Source organism: Panthera onca, chromosome A1, assembly GCF_046562875.1.
Source record: "Panthera onca isolate mPanOnc1 chromosome A1, mPanOnc1 haplotype 2, whole genome shotgun sequence".
NCBI lineage: Eukaryota > Metazoa > Chordata > Mammalia > Carnivora > Felidae > Panthera > Panthera onca.
This window is the reverse complement of record NC_138339.1, coordinates 158323435-158346630: the sequence shown is the minus strand read 5'-3', so window position 1 is coordinate 158346630 and position 23196 is coordinate 158323435. Positions and strand designations below refer to the sequence as shown.

General features: G+C 52.3%; 1 protein-coding gene and 1 long non-coding RNA gene across 3 annotated transcripts in view; one reads left to right on the top strand and one right to left on the bottom strand.

Moving 5' to 3' along the window:
* RASA3 (RAS p21 protein activator 3) overlaps positions 1–15101 on the bottom strand; it is a 120580-nt gene extending 105479 nt beyond the window's left edge. Inside the window, exon 1 of one of the 2 annotated variants that reach the window (XM_078452632.1) lies at positions 14912–15101. Coding sequence is in view for 1 of the 2 variants with exons in the window: in XM_078452631.1 (XP_078308757.1) it covers positions 14912–14966 (55 nt within the window). In the remaining variant the exon portion in view is untranslated. The remainder of the gene's footprint in view (positions 1–14911) is intronic. The other variant, XM_078452631.1, reaches the window with a different exon arrangement.
* Positions 15102–15197: 96 nt separating this feature from the next.
* Positions 15198–20968, top strand: LOC132681787 (uncharacterized). Its single transcript, XR_009611243.2, has 4 exons — positions 15198–15297; positions 15644–15952; positions 19075–19214; positions 20804–20968. It is a non-coding gene; the product is annotated as an uncharacterized LOC132681787 (long non-coding RNA).
* The last annotated feature ends 2228 nt before the right edge of the window (positions 20969–23196 follow it).

The window sequence follows — 23196 nt, the reverse complement described above, 5'->3', positions numbered from 1 at the left end:
TCCCTTGCTGGTGGGTAACCTGCAACTGTGTCCAGCAACCCAGCATCTGTCCCTTGGGAAAGGTCACAGTTCACCCCGGCGTCTCCCCTCGACACGTGAATGTGGTGCCTCATATCCATCATGAGAAGGCCAGTGGGGGCCATGGGAGGTTGCTCAGCTCACAAAAGCAGGGCCTAGGGCGGAAGGAGGGTGGCTGCACGTTGTACATGCTGTCTCATCACGAGACAACTTCCTACAGTTTCCAAAATAGTTAACTGATTCATTAGTACCCACTTCCCACCATCAGGGCCTGTGCCACGGAGATAAAACCATGAAATGACCCAGAAAAACGCTACAGAATTCAAAACAACATGCCAAATAACTTCACCATGCACCTAGCAGGCAGCAAGGCCTGCTGTTTCTAGCTTCTTCCATAGCACATGCAGCCTCGTAAGAGTTGTTCTAACTACTCTAAATGCTTCATAAACTAGCCTAGAACTCAGGAAAACCTCCCATTTCCTACTGCACCCGCAGGGAAAACACGGCCTCCTAACGACGTTCCAACAGGCACAACTGTTCCTGCAAAACTACATTTAAGGGTGAGATTACGATTCTTGGTTAATATTTTACTTTTAAGTCACAAGCAGCTGCTTAAGGAAGATGCACAGAATGGATGGTGTTGGAAGCAGCCTGCGGTAAAGCTGGAGCTGGAGACACCTCTGGGTCCCCTTGGAGGGCAACCTGATGGGACAACCGGGCCCCAAGGCCTGTGGGGCGGGGCAGGTAATGCAGCTGAGCCCACAGAGCCAGGAGCTCGGGGACCAGACCCCAGGTGCCCGCCACCAACTCGTGCTCTCCCAGCCTGGCCCTCTGCACAGCCACGTGCTGGACGAGACAGGGACAGGCACTCAGGCCCAGCACATCACCACCACTGTCACGCAACCCTCTTAGGAACCCTAGGAAACAGCCATTATCCTCTTTTTACAGACACAGAGAGGTTAAGTGACTTGCCAACGATCACACAGCAGGTAAGGTGCAGAGCCAAGAATGCCACCAGCTGTGTGGCCACATTGCCCCTCAGCTGCCCTTCTGGTCCACACCCTAGACCCTCAGGCCATATCAGTTTGGTACACGCTGCAGGGGTCTTTCCATCTGGCCAGCATGAGATCTGTCTATGCCCTGCCCCCAAGTGTGACTGAGGCACTTCAAGGCCACACTCCTGGGGAAGCAAAGAGCTAGTCAGACACAGCCTTGGTGTTCACAGGGATCCAACATGATGCCCCCAAAAGTCCCCCCTCCCCACCCAGTGCTGATGTGCTTGGGGTGAGCACCCTATGTGCTGTCAGGGGCGAGCTGTGTGGGTGCCCCCCTCTCCCCTCCCAGCCATGACAGACAAACACCGCCAAACATGGCCAAATGTCCCCTGGGATGCAAAACTGCCCAGGTTTAAAACCACGGCATTAAAGGACAAGCTGTGTGTCTGGACACGCTCCTGGAGACCAGCGCTGCCTAGGACCAGATGTGGGTGAGCCTAGGATACCTCTTGCAGAGGTGGGGTGGAGACGATGGTGGCCCGTATGTAGGTCCAGCCCCCACCCTCTCAAGGAAGGGGCAAGGTTCACTAGTTCCCCAAGAACAAACAATCTAAGAAAACCTCACAGGCCCCCTCTCCGTTGGGTTTTCCACTCTGCTTTCACAGGATCGGTGACTCTGAGTAGTGTTTACTAAAAACCCAGGAAGCCAGGGGGCTGGGGCCTTCCCCCTGTGCTGTCACTCAAGGCCTAGAGGCCGAGGTTGAAAAACCCCAGGATCAGGAGGACCTCCCAGAAAGGGGTGAGCCTGCTGTTCCCACATTTCCCCAGTTGGGAGCCTCAGCTCTGGAGCAGCTGAATGACTGCTTTCTTCCTCTTGCTCCCGTGCCCTCCCAGCAAGGACCCTGCAAACTACAGAGGGGTCTGGAGAGGAAAAAGAAACAAACGACCCAAATCTGTGTGTTTGGGTACAGCCTGCTGCCTGCGGGCCTCTGCTGTGCCACACGGTTCTGCCCTGTCCTACGGGCCCTATTTTAGCTGAAGACGGTTTGCAACTCTGAGATGCACATGTGTAAACACAAACGTAGGAAACACTGTCCAGTCTCCAGGCCCGTCCCTAGCCCTCCCTGCTTCTGCTCCCCACTGCATGTCACTGCACCCCGTCTCAGGGAGTCCACGAAGCCTCCGTTACAAGACAGGGCGCTGTCACATCCTGCCAAGGAAGGGGAAGCAAATCTTCAGAGCTTCAAATGGGGGGAAGATTGCACTTGAGAACAGATAAGCCCTTAGAGAAGGTAAAACACTGACTTGATTTTTAATTTATTTTTAAAGATAAAATAAATGCTATTCTTATTCAATGTGGCCCGTTTGCATAATGACAATCCCGCATACATAGTTTCTGTCATTTCTAAGGGTTCTCTAGCTTTGGGAAGTACGCTGTCAGCATATGTAGTGTGCACACCCAAGTATCTGTGCCCCAGAGAAGTGGCAGGTCAGACCTGTCCAGTCTTCTTAGCACAAGGGAGAGCTCGCCTCCCCAAGACCTGAACATTCTCCACTCACTATCACTCATAAATATGAGACTACTTATCCTTCAGTCTATACAACTTGGAAGGCAAGGCCTATATTTTCTCTGCATCCTGTGAAATCCCCAGTGTATATGGCTCCATAGTCCCATATGATGGTAGCAGCCAACTACCATGGGACAGTCGGAAACGTCAGACCCCCTGGGTTGGCTTTGGTTAATGGTCGACCTGTGTGATTCAGAATCAACGCCTAAGCAACCCATGAGCAGTTTACAGCAGGACAAAATCTGAAAACTAACTTTTCCCCAACTAGCATTTGTGATTAATACATCAAGTCAAACTAAAAGTTGTTGGGGCACCTGGGTGGCTCAGTCAGTTGAGCGTCCGACTTCAGCTCAGGTCATGATCTCACACTCCATGAGTTCAAGCCCCGCATCAGGCTCTGTCTTGACAGCTCAGAGCCTGGAGCCCGCTTCAGATTCTGTGTCTTCCCCTCTCTCTGCCCCTCCCCTGCTCATGCTCTGTCTCTCTCTGTCTCAAAAATAAATAAAAACATTAAAATTAAAAAAAAATAAAAGTTGTTGCCATTGTCTTGCAGTGACCCAAGAAGTCCTCTGTCTGACACCTACTTCTGCATGCCACCCTTCCTGGCTGCCACCCCTCCCATCCCATCCCAACTCGTACTTACACACCCCATAGAACCCCCCAGATTAGGTGCCTACAGAGATTTCCCCCAACAGCCTGAAATCTCTTCTGGGAAAACAACGCCATCACCACCCTTAGGCCTCAGTGACACCGAACTCCAAGCTTCTGAGTGTGAGGCGGGGCTGTGGGCCCCGTGTGCTGTGCTGCCTGCCTCTCAACGCCAAGTGCCCTCGCCAGCCTGCCAGTTGCCTTCTCTACCGCCACTCGGCAGATATAGCCTACTTTTTCAAATCAGCATTCCCGAATTCACAAAACCGGCCCACAGGAGAGCTGACACAGGCTGTGGGGACAGCAGTCCAGAGAGGCCAGGGGCGCCTTCCAGAAGGAGGAGAGACATACCATTACACTGTCACTGATCACAGTGAATAACGACCAGGGGATGAGAAGGCCCGGACACTCTGCCGGCCCCTCCTGCCCCCTCCGCCCCCCTACCCCCTTGTCCAGGAAGACAGGAAAGGGGTTCCCTGAAGAGAACACCGGGAAACACTTTAGGAAACAGTCACAAATAGAAAACCAAGATCCTGAGCAAAAACATCATGACAAGTGGTTTTTTTCTCTCCGTGTGACCCTTTATTTCCAGTCAGGACACGCATAAACACATTCTTGGGTCCAAATGCTGAGAAAGTCTTTCTCCACACGCTTGTCGCAAGCGCTCGGAGCAGGAAATGATGAACAGAGAAAGGAATGCCAGAGTCCAGATGGATGCGGCCAGCCGGGGGCTCGGGAAGCCCAGCGGCCTCCTGCCCGGGCCTCCCTCCTTTCTCAAGGCGTGCCCTGCAGCAGGCGGCTCCGACTGAAACGGTGACCCACCGGCGAGGCCTCCTCTCCCCCAGGGAGGTGTGTGCGGGCTTCCCACCAGCAAGTCGCCAGTCCCAGGGACACGAGAGCCCGTGTTCGTGCCCCCACCAAGTTCCCAAGCGGAAAGAACTTCTCATCAAAACCTACAGTCGCTCAAGGACGACCTTCTCCTGGTGCCACCCGGTGCCCCACGGGAAGCAGGCCCCCCCCACCTCGACCCAGTGCCCCACAGGGAGCAGCCCTCCCAACCGGTGCCCCACAGGGAGCAGGCCCCCCCCACCCCGACCCGGTGCCCCGCAGGGAGCAGGTGCTGGGACCAACGCTGGCAGTGCCCCTTGTCACACCTCCCTGGAATGACAACCCTCGCACTCACTTCACTACATCCCCGGAGTCCCTGGAGAGGAACTGCCACCGCGGGCAGCCAGCTGACAAACAGGCCAGAAGCAAGTAGGAGAAAAAGCCACAAGAACACCCCAGGATGTGGGTCTAAAAAGCAAAGGCTTTTGATTCAAATACAAAAAATTAAAATATCAAAAACAGAGAAAGCTCTCAAGGCAGAGAGGGGACAGGTGGGCTGTCCCAGCATGGAGGCCCCAGGTAGGCTCAGACTAGCTGTGCCCCCAAAACACACCCGCAGACCCTGGGGGGCCAGCCCAGGGAAGCCACACCAGGCAGAAGAAAAAGGACTGATTTGCTTGAGAAACAGGAACCCTTTTTAAAGGCCACACACATTACCAAGGCAGGCAAGGCTGGCTCCCTGGTGCCGTGAGTCTCAGCGAATGGGGAGGAGCCATCACAAGTTAGTGGTAGGAGCCTCCCTCACGTCTGTGCCACCACTACACTGGCACACAGCACTGCGCTTCTACCCACAGACAAGCTCTGGGGCCCGTGTGTGTGCCCGTGTGTGTACTGTGTGCACAGGTGTGTGTGCACGTGTGTGTCTCTGTGCGTGCGCCCATGTGTGCACATGGCTGTGTGTATTCTGTGCACGCGTGTGTGCATCTGTGTGTGTGCTGTGCACACATGTGGTGGGTGCCTGTGTGTGCACGTGGCTATGTGTGTGCCTGTGTGTGTGTTCTGTGCCTGTGTGTACATCTGTGTGTGTGCTGTGTACGTGTGTGTACTGTGCACACATGTGGTGTGTGCCTGTATGCAAGCATGTGTAATGTACCTACATGTATGCATGTGTGTGTGTGCTTGTGTGCATGTGTGGTATATGCCCATGTGTGTGTTCTGTGCATGTGTGTGCACATGCAAAACCATGTTCCAACAGGAGGATGCCTCATAAGAAAGTAAAGATGGACAGCTGCCCCTCTAAGCTAAACCCTCTGCCTCATGTGGTGCAGCTCTGAGGAAAGTCCGAGAACACCTGGCCTTCCATAAGCCTGGCCAGGTCCTGGGCATGCTGCATGCTGGCAGTATGTACTCTCCACATATGTACCATACGGGCAGAGTTTATTGCCCTGGAAACTCAGCCCTATAAAGTAATAAAATATCCAATTGTTTGACCCCAAGTTAAAGACTGTTTATGGCAGCCAGCCCTAGGACAGGCCAGCCTCAGCCCTGAGTGGTCTGGAATTCCCCAGTGGGGCCCTTATCCCGAAGGCCATGGGAAGACCAGGCAGGTCACAGCACCCACCCCAGACCTCAAAACAAGTAGTAGGCTTGGCCAGGCCCCCTAGGGTCTGCACACTGATGGGTTTTCTGGAACCAGCCCGTCTTCCTGGATCTCTGCTAATAGCTCTACACCACAGTCTGACCCCAGCCTTGGAAAGCCCCAGTTTAGCTGGGCCAAAATAAACAGATGCCCAGAGGCTTAGGGGCCTGGGGCTAAATTCCCCCCTAAAGTATCGGGAGTTTAACTGCCCTGCTCAACCCATCTTCCACCTGCTACGAGGCCAGGCCCTCACTGCCTGCCTCGCCCAGAGAGCTTTCCCTGCATGAGGTAAGGTGGCACCTGGAGGAGAGAGTGGGGCCGCCCTACCAGGAGCAGATGATCAGCCAGAAGCCAGAGGGCGGGAGTCAGGAGAGGCAGTGCTGCCTGGTCATGGCAGGCCTCCTTTGGAAGGAGGTCTCAGGTGTTTTAGGCAGGTCAAGACACTCAGCTGGGAAGTGGCTCAGCAGGCTCTGAGCCCCTGGCTGTCCACATGTTCATGCAAAGGGGTCGCTCTGCTGAGTGAGTCCCATAAATGCTCATTTAAAGATCCACCACGGAACAGAAGGGTTCGGGTGGGAAGGCAGATAGCTGCTGTCTGAGGAAGTAATTTGAGAACACACCCCAGAAGGCAGTTCCTCGTAAAGGAACAAAATGCCTGGGTCTGGGGCAGATGAAGTCCCTCGCAAGCCAACACGCACAGCCACAGGCTCTCTCGCTAGTGTGATAGTGGCAAAGTCACCAGCTTCTCCGAGCCTCGGAGGCGGGGGCCAGTTAAAACAGCTGTTCTGTGCTGCACAGAATCCTTACAAGATCTGACAGGGCAGTGTACTACTTTGGCGGACACGTCCACGGCTCCCTAACCAATGACTGATCTGGTGGTGTGAAAATGGACAAAATCAAACAGTCTGTTCTTGTACCTCCCAGAAGTGGATTCAGGAACAAAGAGAGAAACCACAAGAGCTAAAAAAGGAAAACGAATCTTTTTCCTCAGAAGAAAAGAAACACACGACAAAGCCACAGAGCTCTACAGGCACATGTAACAGTCCTCCAGTCCTGCATGGGCCTGATTGTGCGGCCTCTTTTAACGGACGTGACGAGAAAGCAGGAACCAGCCCTGAGTCAGTGCACGGACAAGTGGCCCACACGAGGATCACACCTAACCAGACCCACAGTGTAACTTAGGAGACTGTGAGTCCAAAAACAAAGCTCCAGAAAGATATACACGCATAATTAACACTCTCAACTCTGTTAAGTGTCCTGAAGAATCCAGAAGCCTGAGCTCAGTCCCAGGAGACCCACAGAGGGGGAAGTTGGTTCTCAGGAAAGGCCTGGAGACTTGGTCCTGCTTCTGGTGCTAAAGGAGGCATCGACGGCACCTGCAGCTGCTGAGGAGAAAATGCTGTGGTGGGTGCACCCTGTGGTGGGTGCACAGGGGTCCGGCCAGCCTGGTCGGGAAAACACTGCCAGGCGCGGGTCTCCAGGATGAGTCACCCTGAGTCTAAGAAAGACTTAGCCACTCTGTTTACCTTTGGGTTTTATCCCATTGGTGATGAGTGGGCCAAGATAGAACAATGCTTCATATTTTGGAAATTATTCAGACAACAGGAACAGAAACAATATGAAGAGGAAAGAGCAGGCACTAGCGTCATTCCTCAACAGACAACAGTGAAGGGTACTATGGTCTGTTGTGTTTCTAGAAAAGGTTCTGATTTACAGTGTAACCCTGAGCACAGATTCCAGCCTCCTCCCAACCGTTGGAGGAGCGGGCTGCCCCTCACAGTGTGGGTCAGGTGCGTGGGATGAGGCGGCATGGGTCAGGTGCGAGATGTGGCACTTACCAGCTGACTCTAGGGCCAGGATGCCGCTGTCCCCAAAAAAGGATTCAAGCTTACTCAAAAACTGAACCAGGAACGCCAAAATTTCAAGATGAACAGAGCCACAGCCCCAGGGAGCCCAGCTCTGTGTACAGAAACACACCTCTGCTTTCAGATGCTCATCGAACAAGGAATCACTATCTTTGATCCCACAGTCAGCTTGATAATCCACCACTCCCAGCAAAGACTAAATACTCCAACCTAAAGCTTCCCAGATGCTGAGGCCCTGGTGGTCCCTGAGTCTGACCTGACAACCCTCTTGTGAGAACCACTTCCTGTGTTCTATCCCACAGGGCAAGCTGGGAAGCCAAGATGCGGGGCCATTCATCTCCTTATTGCTAAAGATGATCACGGGCCTGCATTTATACCAAAGCTGGAATGTGCTGACTGTTCATTCTGAACACTGCCTCACACTTAGAGAAAAGTACTGGGCCATCTGTTGTGACGAAATTCCCTTGCATCCATGTCAATTTCTCTGAGGGGCCAGGCTGACCGGAGGCCCGTCGCAAGCCAGCCCCTGCCCAGGGCTCCGACAGACTTGCCTTTGCCCCACTGTCTTGTTCACTGGTTCCCAACTTCAAGGGCAACTCCGCCCCAGACTCTCCCTCAACTCTCAGCAATCTAGGCAAGTTATTTTACCTTTCTGGGCCTTTCCTCTCCAGAAAGTTCTTTCCATTTTAAAGTTGTGATTTTTAATTTTTTTTATTTCTTTTATTTTTTTTTTTAATTTTTAATGTTTATTTATTTTTTGAGAGAGACAGAGACAGAGCAGGAGCAGGGAGGGGCACAGAGAGGGGGAAACAGAATCCGAAACAGGCTCCAGGCTCTGAGCTGTCAGCGCAGAGCCTGACGCAGGGCTCGAACTCAAACCGTGAGATCATGACCTGAGCCGAAGTAGGATGCCCAACTGACTGAGCCACCCAGGCACCCCAAAAGTTGTGATTTTTAGACTGTTCATTTGCCAATCTATATACATAAATCCACATGCCTGAGTAATAGTAACGCCCTTGATTTTCTGAAACCGATCTTTTCTTTTTCACTCACTTTCCTCTTCCACACTTCCCACCACAGGGAGCCCAGCTGATAGGCTTATGTGGAACTTTATCTCCACATCTGCACGTGCGTATCTGTGTTGTACTATTCTTCATAAGGAATATCTTGGTAGATTCTTCTGCATTTTGTTTTTCTTTCTAGTCATACCCCATGGAACTTCCTGCACGTCACATGGCCTGGCCTGGCTCTAACTCATTCTTCTGAAAGCTGAATAATATTCCATACTGTGGAAGCCCCATAATAGAATCACCCTTTGAAGCGGCATTTACTTCGTTTCCACATTGCGCTATTGTTCATTCAACAGTGGACTGTGGTGGTGCGCCAGGCAGTGACCCTTCGCATACACCCCCACCAGCTGGTCAAAGCAGTCTGTCCTGCGGTAAGCCCCTCCTCCACTGTTACAGACCCCCGTTCTGACGTCGGGGCGCAAAACACCAGACTATCAGTGAAGACTTCCTGCTCGGGCACCAGGATCTCCCCTCTTCTCTTGAGCGTCAGACCATCCAGGGGTGATCAGCACCACAAGGCAGGACGTCAGGTCCCCACAAGGCTCTCCCAGAGTCTGGAGGCCTGTCAGCACACAGCATTGGCTGTGCTGGCCGCGCTCGCCAACCATGTTGTCCCCCCAGGTCCACGCAAGTCTACGCCACACGCTGACTGCACACTTCTCACCGGGCAGGTTCACACCTTTCCTGATATTGCTCACGTGCAAACACACACGTGAAAGTCCAGCTCTCTCTTCCTGACGAATCCACCTTAATTGGAGCTAGCTCCACTCCGTCACCTAAGTTACAGGAGAGCCTCAAACTGCACTGGCAGGAACACCCAGAAAGATCGAGCAGTGAAAGTGCCTTTGCTCACACATGCTCATTAAGCGCCACAAAAACAGCCTTACTCTCCACTCTGACAAAGGAAGAAACTGAGGCAGAGAGGGTTTGGGAGATTCTGCTAAAGTCACAGAATCAGTGAGAAACACAGGTGGGACTCACTCTGGAGTCTGGGATCCCAAGTGCCCTTAGTCATACCCTCCTCTTCTAGGCTGATTCCCAGAGGCTTTTGTCCCTACAGCACCCAGGGATGCTTGTCTGTGCCCACAGTGGCCTGAACCCACCTCCAAGGTCATTAGGAAGTAGGGGATGTGCACTCACAGCCTCACTTCCAAGGGCAAATTGCAAACCTCAATTCTCCGGCATTACCAGCTAGCACTTCCGCTTGTTTCTAGCAAATACATCCATCTCCTTTCTAAACATGTGCACGCGCCTGGGTGGCTCAGTCGGTTGGTTGAGCGTCAGACTTTGGCTCACGTCATGATCTCAGGGTTCATGGGTTCGAGCCTGGTGTCGGACTCTGTGCTGATGGCTCGGAGCCTGGAGCCTGCTTTGGATTCTGTGGTTTCCCTCTCTCTCTGCCCCTCCCCTGCTCATGTGCTCTCTCTCTCTCTCTCGCTCCCTCTCTCAAAAATAAATAAATGCTGAAAAAAAATTTAAACGTGCACATCTATGATTAAAACATGATGTGTGATGCTCTGATTCCCCAGTGCCTTCAGGAAGGTGTGAGTGTTTACATACTCAAATGCCTCATTAGTTTCAGAGGAGCAAATCCAAACGTTCCTACCAAATGCCACCTTCCAGCCAAGTGATTCTACCTGCGGGAGCCAATGCTCTGCTCACCTGCCCGATGCCTTCTCCCAAACGTATGGGCTGCCAGTGAACCTGCTTAACGAGCCATCTCTGGATTTCTGTGCTTAAGACCCCATCGCCACAATTCCCCTCCTCTCTAATGTCTACCTCGGCAGCCTCTAGTCAATGACCACAAGTCTCAGAACAACCAGGCCGGTGTCCCTGGCTGATCACCCACAAAAGACTGTGGCCCTGTCCCCCCACCTCATGAACATCAGCTGCCTGCTGGCCCTAAAACTCAGCACTGCTCTGCTTCCCAGCACGTCACTGTACCCAACACCACTCAAACCCAAGATCACACAGAAAGACCATAACAAGTGGTGTGGAGAACAAGAACGTCACCCAAACATGGATTTAAACCCCAGCTCTCTCTTACAGGCTAGGTGACTTTGGTTAAGTTACAGGAGTCTCCCTCAACTTCAATGTCATGGAGTTGTGAGAATTAAAACGAGTTAATACACGCAAACTAGATCCCAAAAGTCTGCAACCCTCTCCACCCCACACATATGCATGGCAAACCCACTCCTTCCCAGGTAAAACTTGGAATCGAACTAAAATCACCCTTGGCCCCTGAGCCCGGTGCTCCCCAGACATAGCCCAGAGCGGCACACTAGTCCTTAGGGTTAAAAATAGTACAGGCAGCTAGCTGAGCTCGGTTAATAGAATATCCAGGTTAATTTTAGCATCAGAGAGCTCAAGAGAATATAAATCCCTGATGCCAAGAACCATGTGTGGCCCGCACGACCCCTTCTTTCACCGTCAAACACACACGATGAAAAAGCCAACATCACTGATACCACTCCCTTATACCCACAAAATGGCTTCTCTAATTGGGGAAAACCATTTCTTCTTAGCCCTGTGAAGACACTACCACTAACAACTATTTTAAATTATCAAGCAGGACAGCACCTCATCTGACCCTTACAGGCCTCTGTGATGGGCACACTACTGCTTCCCCTGTAGGAAATCCACATTTAACAGAGCAGACCCAGAACCCTAAGCTTCCAGCCCCTGTGGTCTGGGCCTTCTTCACCACACCAAACCCCTCCTAACCAGCCATTCAGCCGAGGGAGGTGCAGGCCAGAACCCTCAGCCACCACTTCCTGTTCCCCTCTCATTTGGTCCCTGCCTGACAGACCTCCTGCTTCTGGTCCCTGGGATTATGTTTGGCGACCAGTTGCGGGGAGAGCACGAGGTTTGTGGGGCGCCCCCCAGGTCCCCAGCACCAACAGCCTGCAGGGCCACGGTTTGTGGGAGGAGCAGTCAGTTCTGATGTGCTTGCGCTGGACCCAGACAACCATCGACTTCTTGGTGGACAAGTTATAATCTTCCAGAGAAGGAACACGAGAGCACGCCCTGGGCCCGGCACAGCCCAAGAGGACCGAAGGAGAAGGAAGGGAGAGCTGGGGAACGGAGGAGAGCCCGCGGCAGGGAGCTGGCGTGAGACACAAATGCCAACACACCAAGCGGATCCAAACTGTGCCATCAAACCTGATGATGAAAACCAGTGACAGAGCACGAGGGCTCTTCTCACCCCGGAATGCAGGCTGGGATTTTTTTTTTTCAGCTAGCCAGAAAAACCTTTGTATATCCCTCTTAATTGAACACATTTATCAAGGTGATACTTTTAAAAACCAGTAGTAATCACCATGGAAAAGGCAAAAATCACTGGGTAGTGACCGTAACACAGCACCTAAAGGAGCACCGTGTCCAAAATAACACTGCCCTGAAGAGCTCTCGTGGGTCCCTCGCACAAGCTCCGACAATCTCTGAGCAGCCTCCCTTCCAGCACGAAGGTCCTGACTCATGGAAAGTCAGAAGAGCGCACTTCCTCAAAATTACCATCTCGTAGGAAGTGCACTTGGCCTTACCCGACACGAGCCACTGGTGTAAAAACAGTCACGACTGTTACCAAAGGTGGACAAGGTCTAAGGTTTGCAAGTGTGCAGAAGAACTACCCAGAACGACTGTGACATTTAAGTTGGGGGGAGACAAGAACTCACAACAGTCACAACACAAATGCCTCACTCTGATCCGGCATTTGCAGAAGGTGGACAAGCAGGAGGAGGAGGAAAACGAGGAAGAGACTCTGCCCAGTGTCCCCAGCTTCTCAGTGATACCAAGTCCCATCACGCAATCCGAAACTACTTGAGACAAGAGGGCCAAGGCCCAGGCACCTAAAAATCTCTTCATCCTCCCAAACATGTCCTGCCTTTTTTCTCAGCAACAGGAGCAGTGATACTGCTTGTTGGTGTCAGCTTAGGAGGAATTTTCTTTCTGTCCTTTTCTGGGATCGAGGAGGTGGGCATCAATGTGGGCCAGAACAATACCGTCTTGTAAGCCCCCACCGGATGCAGCCAACAGCTATTGCCTGCATTTTGCAAATGGAAAAATGAGTCTATGGAAGGGGAGGGCACTTGCTCCGGGTCACCCAGCAGGCCAAGAGCACACAGGCATGCAGCCAGCCAGCCTGGAGACGAGGCTCCGAGATGAATGGACAGCCTGGCCAGCGTGTCCCCGAACAAGGAGGGGCGAGCGTGCATGTGACCGTGTGTATGATTCATGCACGTCTGCCCCTCCTCCAGATCAACTGTGGTGTTCCTCGTCATCTCGCGCCTTCAAGACCAGGACATTCAGGCAAGTCAGAGCCGAGACTGACCAGAGCAGACCAACAAAGGAAAGAAATCAAGAGCTCAGCACACCCCCTTCCAAGCTCAGGATCACCCTCACCACATTCTATTAACAGGTGTCCCTCAAGTTCAAGCCAGCACACCCACAGTTCACCTTCAGGGTCTCCAGCCCAGGCCCGAACTCAGAAGCACAGCCTAGGCCATTTCTGTGCTCAGACACAGGAGGCTGCCCTGCCTGTGCTAGGTGGAGGCCCCTGCTCCCTGAATGCCCCCCCCCCACTACAAAGGTGAGACACAGATGTCTCCCCCTTGCAGCCCAGCCCCCGCCCCCAAACATGGGGAGGGAGGGCCCCAAAGGGTCCCACGTGGGGGTAGACACGGCAGATGGGCCGGGTCGAGGCACTAACCTCAGCTGAGCTGGGTGTGTTTCTCTTGCTTGTTTAAAGTGGAACAGAAAGGACAGAAAGCCTCGCCAAGCAGCATCTTCAAAGCCCTTTCCTTCCACCCCAGGCCCCTCCTTGTCCGGTCCAGAGCCCACTCACGAACGTGCACCAGCAGGCTAGTGGAGATGCTCTCCTGGATCTTCAGGTGTCTCTCCTCACTCCCCTGCGTCACATACTGTGCCATTCTGGAGAGAAATCAACCTCTCTGCTCAACACACCGGTGTTCCAGAACGCTCCCAGGATGAGTCTGAGACTGGCTGTGCCAGGCCTGAACCATAAAGTCCTCAGACCCACTCCTGCCTGCTGTGCCCGGAAGCCTGGCACACTCCTCCACAGACAGACCCCCACCCAGGTCCTCTCCTGCTCCCCTTGATTAAGGAAGCACCTCAAACCCTCACACAGCTCAGTGGACCCAGCAACTGATGAGGGTTCTTGGCCAAAGGACCCTGGTACAGGCACCCTCCCTGCCCCCACGTCAGCAGGAAGGTAATGCCGAATCTCTCAGTGCGAAAGTGACAGCAGATCCCAACCAAGCGAACAGGGAAATGGTTGCAGGCAGCGTAAGTCCGCTTCTCAGCCAAATATCAACAGTGTCTCAGTGACGACCCATAAACCAAAATAAAGCAGACAGGAAACAACACGCTGATTTGGGGGAGCTGGAATTCCTCAGGCAGCATCGAATGTCATCAACAACTGACACTCAGTCACTGGGCGCCTGGCTGGGTTCCCAGCGGCCCCTTTTCACATGGGAATAGAAGGGACTGTGGAGGCAAGAAGGACCTGAGGACAGGCGACACTCTGGGTCCTCGGGAACCCTCTTCAACATAAACTGCCCTCCCAGCCGCACATTTATGGCACCAACGTCTAACGGTCACTCGAGGCAAGGATCTTGTTTTGGGGGGGAGGGGAAGGGGACGTGCACATCACCCTCCCGAGATAAAATGAATCCTCCAGATAAACCCAGGAAGTCCAGATATAGCCCTCCAGCCCACTCCAGAATCCGCCTGTCATTTCCCTCCCCCAGCTCCTGGACCCAGTGACAAGGGCAGAATCCTCCCCAGTGACACAGCCTGAATGGCAGGCGCTGGTGGCCAAAAGCTTCCCCCCCCCCCCGCCCCGCCCCGGCCAGTTCTCAATGGAAGGGGGGTGCTGGGGTGGCTCCCCGTCTCCCAGCCCGACGGAGCCCCGGACCGAGGGCACGCCACACACATCCGCCTACACGGACGCGCACGCCCGCACCAGTCCGCAGCCCCAGCCGGCCCCACGGCCCTGGGGGAACGCGGGGAAGGAAGTTTCTGGGTGCAGCAGCGGAGGGCAGATGCGGAACCTGAGGTCGGCGGGTCGGCCCCCGGCCATGCACGCACCCAGGGCCCCCACTCGCGCACGCTCCAGGCGGGGACGGGCCCCGTGTCCTGCACCGCACCGCCCCCCACCCCGAACCGCGCCTCCAGGGAGCCGCTTCCCCCGGAGCCGCCGCAGCCCGGCCCGTCCTCGGGGGGAGGGGACGCGCGGCGCCCCGCCGCCCCCGGCGCTCACCGATCTTGATCTTCACGCTCTGGAAGACCCGGAGCCCTTCCTCCTCCACCGCCATGCTGGGTCGCCCGCCCGGGAGCTCGCGGGGCCTCGCCGGAATTCGCGCGCCGAGCCCCGCGGAGCAGCCGGAGCCCGAGCGGCGGCGCAGTCCCCGCGCTCTGCGCCAGACCCCGCGCGCGCCGGGTCCGCGGCGCCACCGCCGCCCGGCTCCGCCCACCGGCCTGCCCAGCTCCCCATTGGCCGCGATCGCAGAGGGGCGGGGCGTGAAGGTTCCGCCCACAGCGCGACTCCAACTGCCCACTGGCTGAGGTCTAGGAGGCGGGAGCGAGACGGCTCCGCCCGCAAAACAGCCCCACCTCCACATTGGCCAAGGCTCGGAGAGGGGCGGGGTCGGTCTCTGGGAGGGATAGGAAGGGACCCCGCGGCGGTGGGGGGAAGGGGGGGCGCGGAATGGAGGGGGAACCGGGCGGGGCGAGGAGAGGAAGAGGGGGAGCTGGGAGGGGGATGAGAAACCGGCGGGGGCGTGGGGTAAAAGACTGGGCGTGGGGCGAGGGGCGCAGGATGAGAGGATGCCGGGCTGGGGGTGGGCACAGGACTGGGGGGGAGCCAGGCAGAGCATGGGGTTGGACCCTGCAGGGGCACGGGGGTGGGGGGCGGGGGGACGGGAAGAAGGGAGACCCTGAGGCTTGGGAGGGGATCATCCAGATTAATGCGCTCAAAAATCTTGAATCCTAGATGTCCCTAAATCTACAGGACCTGAAGACGTGTCCCATTTCTGCGTGTTAGACAGCGGTGCTCTCTCTGTGGTTGAAGATGATTTCAGAGACCTCTGAGACAGTAGTACACCCCGTGATCAGCCTGCAGCTCCACTCCTCCACCATGTCACCATCACCCAGCTGGAGAAGCGCCAGGCCTGAAGAAGAAGGTCCTATCTGCCAGGGAGCATCACGACCTAGGAAACATGTGCCTAGGGACTGAGAAAATCCACAGAACCGGATCCAGAGAATATTGGATTCTGGCAGGCAGGACAAGAACGTAGATCAGGTTAGAGTTTATTGATATGGGATCTTTCCATCGTGATACAGGATTTGGCACCTTAGCAAGTACCCCATGCCACTAGCGTGACCTTTGGAAGCTTATACAAAGTGGTGCCCCACACTAAGTGGAAATGCCAAACAGTCATGGCAGACAGCGGAGAAAAGCATCAAAATGCTCAGAGAAGTGGCACAGGAGAGTAAACACACTCACTAAGACCCGGAAACCTAGTTGTGAGCTAGGTTTCCTGGAAAGCCCAGAGGACACTCCATTTACAGAAAGGAGTGTGCAGATGACACCCTGAGCGGTAGCTGGCATTCTAGGACTGGTCGGGGAGTCTAGATGCTGCTACAGAGAACACTGGGCTCCCTGACAGCAGTGACCATGATCACACAGTGACAGAGGGCGAGCAGTGATGTCTAGCCACTAGAAGCAAGCCAGTTGCTATATTATACTGAGCAGCAGGACTGGAGTGGTGGCTGTGCACTCTGAACTGCAAAGAGCTACAAGATGGTCAGCTAGATGTGGTGTCAGGAGGGCACTTAGCCAGCCAGCGGGGTACTGCTCCATTCTTGCAACCAAAGGAAATCAAAGATAGGTATGAGGAGGCTGAAGGAATTTGCCCCAATAAAACCTGTGAACCAGTTCTCATCTCCAGAACCCCCTGACTGGAGGAGAGGACTTGGCCACACATATGCATAAGCGTTCCCTTAGGACTTCCCCCAATGGCAGCTGTGGCCATTTATCCAGACATTTCAAGGGCAGTTTGGCTTTGAGTCTGAATCGACATGATACCCAGTGACCCAAGATGTCATCATGCCCCTGTTAGAATAGGACTTGTGAGGTCCAGGAAATAAATGGAGGCCTGGCCCGGGGAAGACTCACAGTAGGCCCACTGGATCCAGGGACCCACCTAGTGACCATTTATTTTCTCTGGCACTGAAGGTAAAATTGGCATAGACATACGTTACAGTTGTCAGAAAACCCATATTTGTTCCTTGGTGTTGGGGCTAAGAGTCACCCCAGCAGGGAGGGCCAAGTGGGGTGCCAGGATGGAAAATAAAAACCATAACACATCCTAGGGAAGATTGGGACGAAGACTCCCCTTAAAGACCAGAAAGGTCATGTAACTCACCAGTCCCACCTATGACTCCAGACAGATTCTGGAGGGTGACAGTGGACCACACAAGCTCAAACCATGCAGTAGTCCCAATTGCAGCCACTGTACCAGAGTTGGTGCCACTGCCAGGCCACGTCAGCACAGCCTCTGGCCGTGCGCTGACATGTCCACTCTTCTCCATCCTGAAGGAGAAAGAGAATCGGAAGCAATTTACATCATGTGGCATGGACTAATGCACACTTACAACCTGCCCCACTGCTAGGCTTCCCTGCCCTCTGTTATAAAACAGTCCAAAGAGACCTGGACCATCTGGTCAGGATTCAGAATGTTAATTGGCTCACTATATTAATGACATCATTTTAATTAGGCCAGATGAGCAAGAAGTTGGCAGTTCATTGGAGGCTTTGGTAAGACATGTGTGGTCTAAGACACATGTGCTCAGAGGACAGGAAGTAAATTTGTGAAGATTCAGGGCCTCCCCACATCAGTGAGGCAAGAGGTCCACGACTATGGGCCTCTCTTTCCCTCTACAAACCACAGAGACCAGCACAGCATACTTCCAGGATCCCTTCCTTAACAAAGCCCGGCATCCACAGAACTGTGCAAGTACCCTGTCTTCTCAAAACTGTGTTCTGCACAAAGGACTTGATCGCTAGTTTTCCAAATTAAACTCAGTTCCCTTAGAGCTTATGATGATAAGAAACAGGAAAATATTGGGGGATTAAAGGAAAAGATGAGACTTTGTTGAAAGTATCTATAATCTCTTTTGTTTATTACTCACTGTTAAATTTTTCCCTCTTTGATAGAACCCTCTTTTGTGACACTCCGCAAAAAAATATTTCTTGAAAAGTATCAGTCTATCAACAGGTATTTATGAATTGCTAAGACAGCATAATTAGACCATTTATTAATCATATCTGATCAATAGACTTTCAAAGTGGCATAAAATAAGTGACTAGTATATAATAGAAAAATTTTTATTATTTTTAAAGGTTTTTATTTATTTTTGAGAGAGACAGAGCACAAGCAAGGGAGGGGCAGAGAGAGAGGAAGACACAGAACCAGAAGCAGGCTCCAGGCTGTGAGCTGTCAGCACAGAGCCCGATGCAGGGCTTGAACCCATGAACTGCAAGCTCATGACCTGAGCCGAAGTCAGACACTTAACAGACCAAGCCACCCAGGCGCCCCTAGAATAATTTTTAAAGGGTCCAAAAAAAGTAATGAAGGAAGAAGCTATTGTATCAAACATCTACAGTGAAAACAGCTACTGCAAAGAGTTCACAGCTCTGCTTCCTGGTTTTCAAGGTGAAAACAGAAATATGGAAATATGGCATTTTATACAAGTTCTATTATTTAATACACAGAAGTGTATTAGTTTTCCAGAAAAGGCTATTTTAACCAACTAAGCAATGTAAGGAATTGTTTTCATAAGGGACATTCAGCACCTTGGGGAAGGATACTTTCAATCTCAAATGACTAAGTAACCTTTGCAACAAGCTCACTTCAACACCTGGCTCAGAGTAAAAACTCAACTGGTATTTGTTGGGTAAATGTACTGGAATCTCCTATTGTCTCACAAAAACTTTAGGAACATGATGTTAACTCATAGCTTTCTGAGAAGATTCATCCAGCTCTTGGGAGTTAAGGAGCTCAGCTCCCTCATGGCCCAAGTGTCTATGAGACATGACACCACACACCTTTGGATGATGATGTTTGGGCCACACAGAGCACAGAGGCGTGCGGGGACACATCTACACTCAGGTTCCTTGTGGACACTCGAAGCCCGGATGTGCTGCTGGTAGAAAGGAGGCCCTGTGCTCCGGACGCAAGTGGACCAAGAGGCCACACCGGAGGCCTTGGTGGTGCATAGCCAAAGCTCTTCCGGGCAGCATGAGGGGCCACACTGCCTACCCTGCTCACGCCTCAACAAGCAACTGTGTGCCTGATGAGGGGAGGGAAGGGATGTCACATCTGTCTGGGAGCTGGGAAAACCCACTGGGATATTTTTCAGGCTCTCCTCCTGCTGTGGCAAATGAGAGGCCTCATTTTGAAACTCAGAGATAGACAGAGGCAGCCTGGATCCCTAAGTCACTACTGGAGGGCCACTGGGATCTGCGGCTGTGAAAGCGACAAGTGTGAAAGTTCCCTCAGGTAAAGCCGGTAAGATCTGGGAATCACGTAGCCCAAGCCTGTCCTACCCTTGCTAATAAAAACCTTAATGAAGCGTGTATGGTAAAATCCACAGCACAGGAAGCACCAGATGTTGGTGAGGATGCGGAGAAAGGGCATCCCTCCTCCACAGCTGGTGGGAATGCAAACCGGTGCAGTCACTCTGGAAAACAGTATGCAGCGTCCTCAAAAAGTTAAAACTAGAACTACCCTGTGATCCAATAGTCGCACTACTGGGTATTTGCCCAAAGAATGCAAAAACACTAATTCAAAGGATACATGCACTGGATGTTTATAGCAGTGCTATCTACAGTAACCAAATTACAGAAACAGCCCAAGTGTCCACTGACTGATGAATAGAGAAAGAAAATGTAGCATACCTATCTATCTATCTATCTATCTATCTATCTATCTATACGCACGATGGAATATTACTCAGCCATAAAAAGGAATGAGATCTTGCCATTTGCAATGACATGGATAGAGCTAGAGGGCATTATGCTAAGTGAAATAAGTCATTCAGAGAGACAAATATCATATGACTTCACTCATATGTGGAATTTAAGAAACAAAACAAATGAGTGAAGGGAAAAGAGAGAGAGAGATAAACCCAGAAACAGACTCTTTTTTTTTTTTTTTTAACATTTATTTGTTTTTGAAAGAAAGAGACAGAGACAGAGCATAAGCAGGGGAGGGGCAGAGAGAGAGGGAGACACAAAGTCCAAAGCAAGCTCCAGGCTCTGAGCTGTCAGCTCAGAATCCGATGCGGGGCTTAAACCCATGAACCACGAGATCATGGACTGAGCCGAAGTCAGATGCTTAACCGACTGAGCCCCCAGGGACCCCCAAGAAACAGACTCTTAACTCTAGAGAATGAACTGAAGGTCACCAGAGGGGAGGTGGTGGTGGCGGCGGGGGGGTGGTATGGGTGAGATAGGTGATGGGCGTTAAGGGGTACACCTGTTGTGATGTACAGAAGTGTTGAATCACCATATTGTACACCTGAAAATAGTATTACACTGTATGTTAACTAAAATCTAAATAACAACTTAAAAAATAAAGTTTACATGGTATGCTATTTTATTAATACCAATGCAATAGTAATCAATATCAATTCAATCATCTGTGAATTTGAGTTAATAATAAAATACAACCCCAGATGTCCAGTGGATTTACCCATTAAATAGATTTGTGTAATGTCTTGATTGCTTATTATGAAAATATTTGCTCAAAATAACTTTTTATCATAATAAAGTTTAATTTGCTATTTTTGACCGAATTAGTCAAATATCAAAGTACTTTTTGAAGACACCCCCTGAAATCAGCAATTAATTAGACTCCAAATCTTGTCTCATTAGCTATGGCAGGAATATATGTATTTTTTTCCTTTTAAAATCTCCATCAAATTACCCCAGAAAAAGTTAAAAGGAGGAGGGCCCCTAATTCACACCATTTGGGATGGGCATGTGCTGTTAAGACCATCGTGACTCTCAGTATTCAACAGAATCACAGCGCAAGCTCCACAGGAGAGAGAGCCCAGAACTCTAGAAAACCCTCTGTCTGCCCCACAGGTGCTTCCTGCAGGGATCCAGACACAGAGGCCAAACACAAGTGCACCAGCAAGTCCTACCCTGTTCCTCAACACCGTTACAACCCGGCAAATCAATTCATCAGCTGCCAGGAAGACCTGTTCCTTCTGTAAAACGTTAGACCCAACATAACAGTAAAAACTTTCAAAGGGTAAAAATGTATGTGTGTGCCCATCATTACAACACAAGTGTTTTTATTTCTCTTTATTTCCTTCAAGGTTTTATTAGTATTTATATGCATATAACTTGTTTAAATGCACATCTCTTGTGTTTAGCAGTTCATTTATTTAGCAAACCTTTATTGAGCACCTAGCACGTGTCCAGAACCTGCCAGGCCCTGCGGGAACACCAGAAAACAACACACACCCCTAACCTCAGGGCCCTTGAACTTCCTGTGTAGTGACTACCACTGACAGCTTTCCCTCTGGCTGCACTTAGTTCAGTTTGGAACAATATGGAAAAAAAGAGAAACAGAGGAGAAAATCCTAGAAGTAGGCACAGTCTCTGAGGTGTAGACACAACAGCAGCACTGCACAGAAAACTCAGAAAACTACCTTTGAAGCTGTGGTGGGGGGTCTGGGAACCGAAGAGCCCCCTCGGGACAGCCCCGCCCCAGGCACTGCCCTTCTGCCTCCAAGGCACCAAAGGGAATGGATGGTCGCAACTGCTGAGAAGGAGATCTGCCAGAGTGCGTGTCATGGGAGGCCAGTGACCACAGAGAGGAAGAAAGACGAAGCCGGGGGCTCGGGAACAGACGCGGTCTCTGTGGGCATGGGGACATTTCATTTACCTTTGGGCACAATGTGAGGGACTAACACTGCTTCTCCACATCTATGGACTATGACAGGCCACTGATTTTCTATTCCTGCCAAATAATGCGATGTGAACATAACCGTTCCCCACGGTGATCTCCAAGTGTGTTTGTAAAGTGGGCATAACAGCACCAGTGCACAGGGCTCTGGGACCACCAGTGGCATGGGGGGGATGGGACCACAGTCAAGCCAGACACCGCCAGTTCCTGGTGGCTTTTTCATCGTTACTCCCTGCGGGCAAGGGTGGGGCTCTTTCCTCCCTGCCCTGCTGATGCTGCAAACCCCCTGAGCACCTGGTAGACGCCAGCTGCCCCCCAACCACGGCAGGAGCCGGTGAGAAGCACAACTCAGCTTTCGTTCTGGGGTCTCAGGATATGGGTCCCTGCGGGTTTCCTCAGCAGGATGTCAGCTGCCCCTCTAGGCCCCCACCCCCTTCTGAGCACAGAGCAAGAGCCCTCTGCCCTCCTCTGGGGTGTGCTTGAGGCTAGTGTAGAGGGTGGCTTCTGGCGACCAGAGGTGATGGTGAGCTCACGTTCCTCTGCAGGAAGAAAACCTCATTCCAAAGACATGCACACAAAGCCTATGTGTGATAGGCAGAACCCAGAAACAACCTCCAACCTGTCCCCCGACGGGGAGGATGCTGAACAAGCTCAACTTAGCAACAACAAGGAACAAACTGCTGATACAAATGACAACCTGGGTGGACCTCAAGGCTGCGAGGAGAGCCTGTCACACACACCCTACAATTTCACTTACAGCACTGTTCAGGGACAAGCTGCAGAGATGGAGAACAGACAACGGGAGGAGGGACCCTGTGGGACAGAAAGGGTCTGTGTCTTGTCAGCCTTGGTGGCCACGGGAATCTGCACATGTGCTGGAATCATGCAGATCTGCACACACACGAGTGCATGTACAGCGTGCCCTCTGTGCACAGCAGGTGCATGGGACCATGCAGTCTTCTGGCTGGGGCCTTATATGCAGTCACTGCCATCCTAGAAGGTGTCACCGCTGGACTGGTGGTGAAGAGTACACAGGATCTTTGCCTTGCTGTCTACAATGCATGTGAATCTACAGGTATCTCAAAATTAAAAAAAAAAAACAAAAAACTGAGGAAAGACAATATGGCAGTAGATACCAACGTGTCGACCGTCCCCCTAGGGCTCCTGCTACAGCCCCACCTGGGCTTACATCCTCTCCTGCGGGGAGGCTGATCTCGGGCTACCCACAGGAAGGGTGTGACCTCATGTTTACCACCTGCACCTGAGGAAACTGTGCCCTCCTTGTCAAGAGGGGACAATCCTCGCTTGCAGACGCTGCCATCTGGCGTGACCTCAGGACACCCGATCCCATCTGAAGACAAACATGGTTCCCGCTGGATCCCTTCCTTTTCCAGAATTTCCTTCATCTCTCAGAGGCTCGTTTGCCCTGCCTGCCATGGAGGGACAGGCCGACGTTCAGAAGCTCAACCGCCCCAGTCCCTCTCTTACACTGATGGATGGGGTGGCCCTCCTGGGAGTCACTCTCAGACCAACATTGATGGCAAGGCAGCCAGAGGTCCCAATT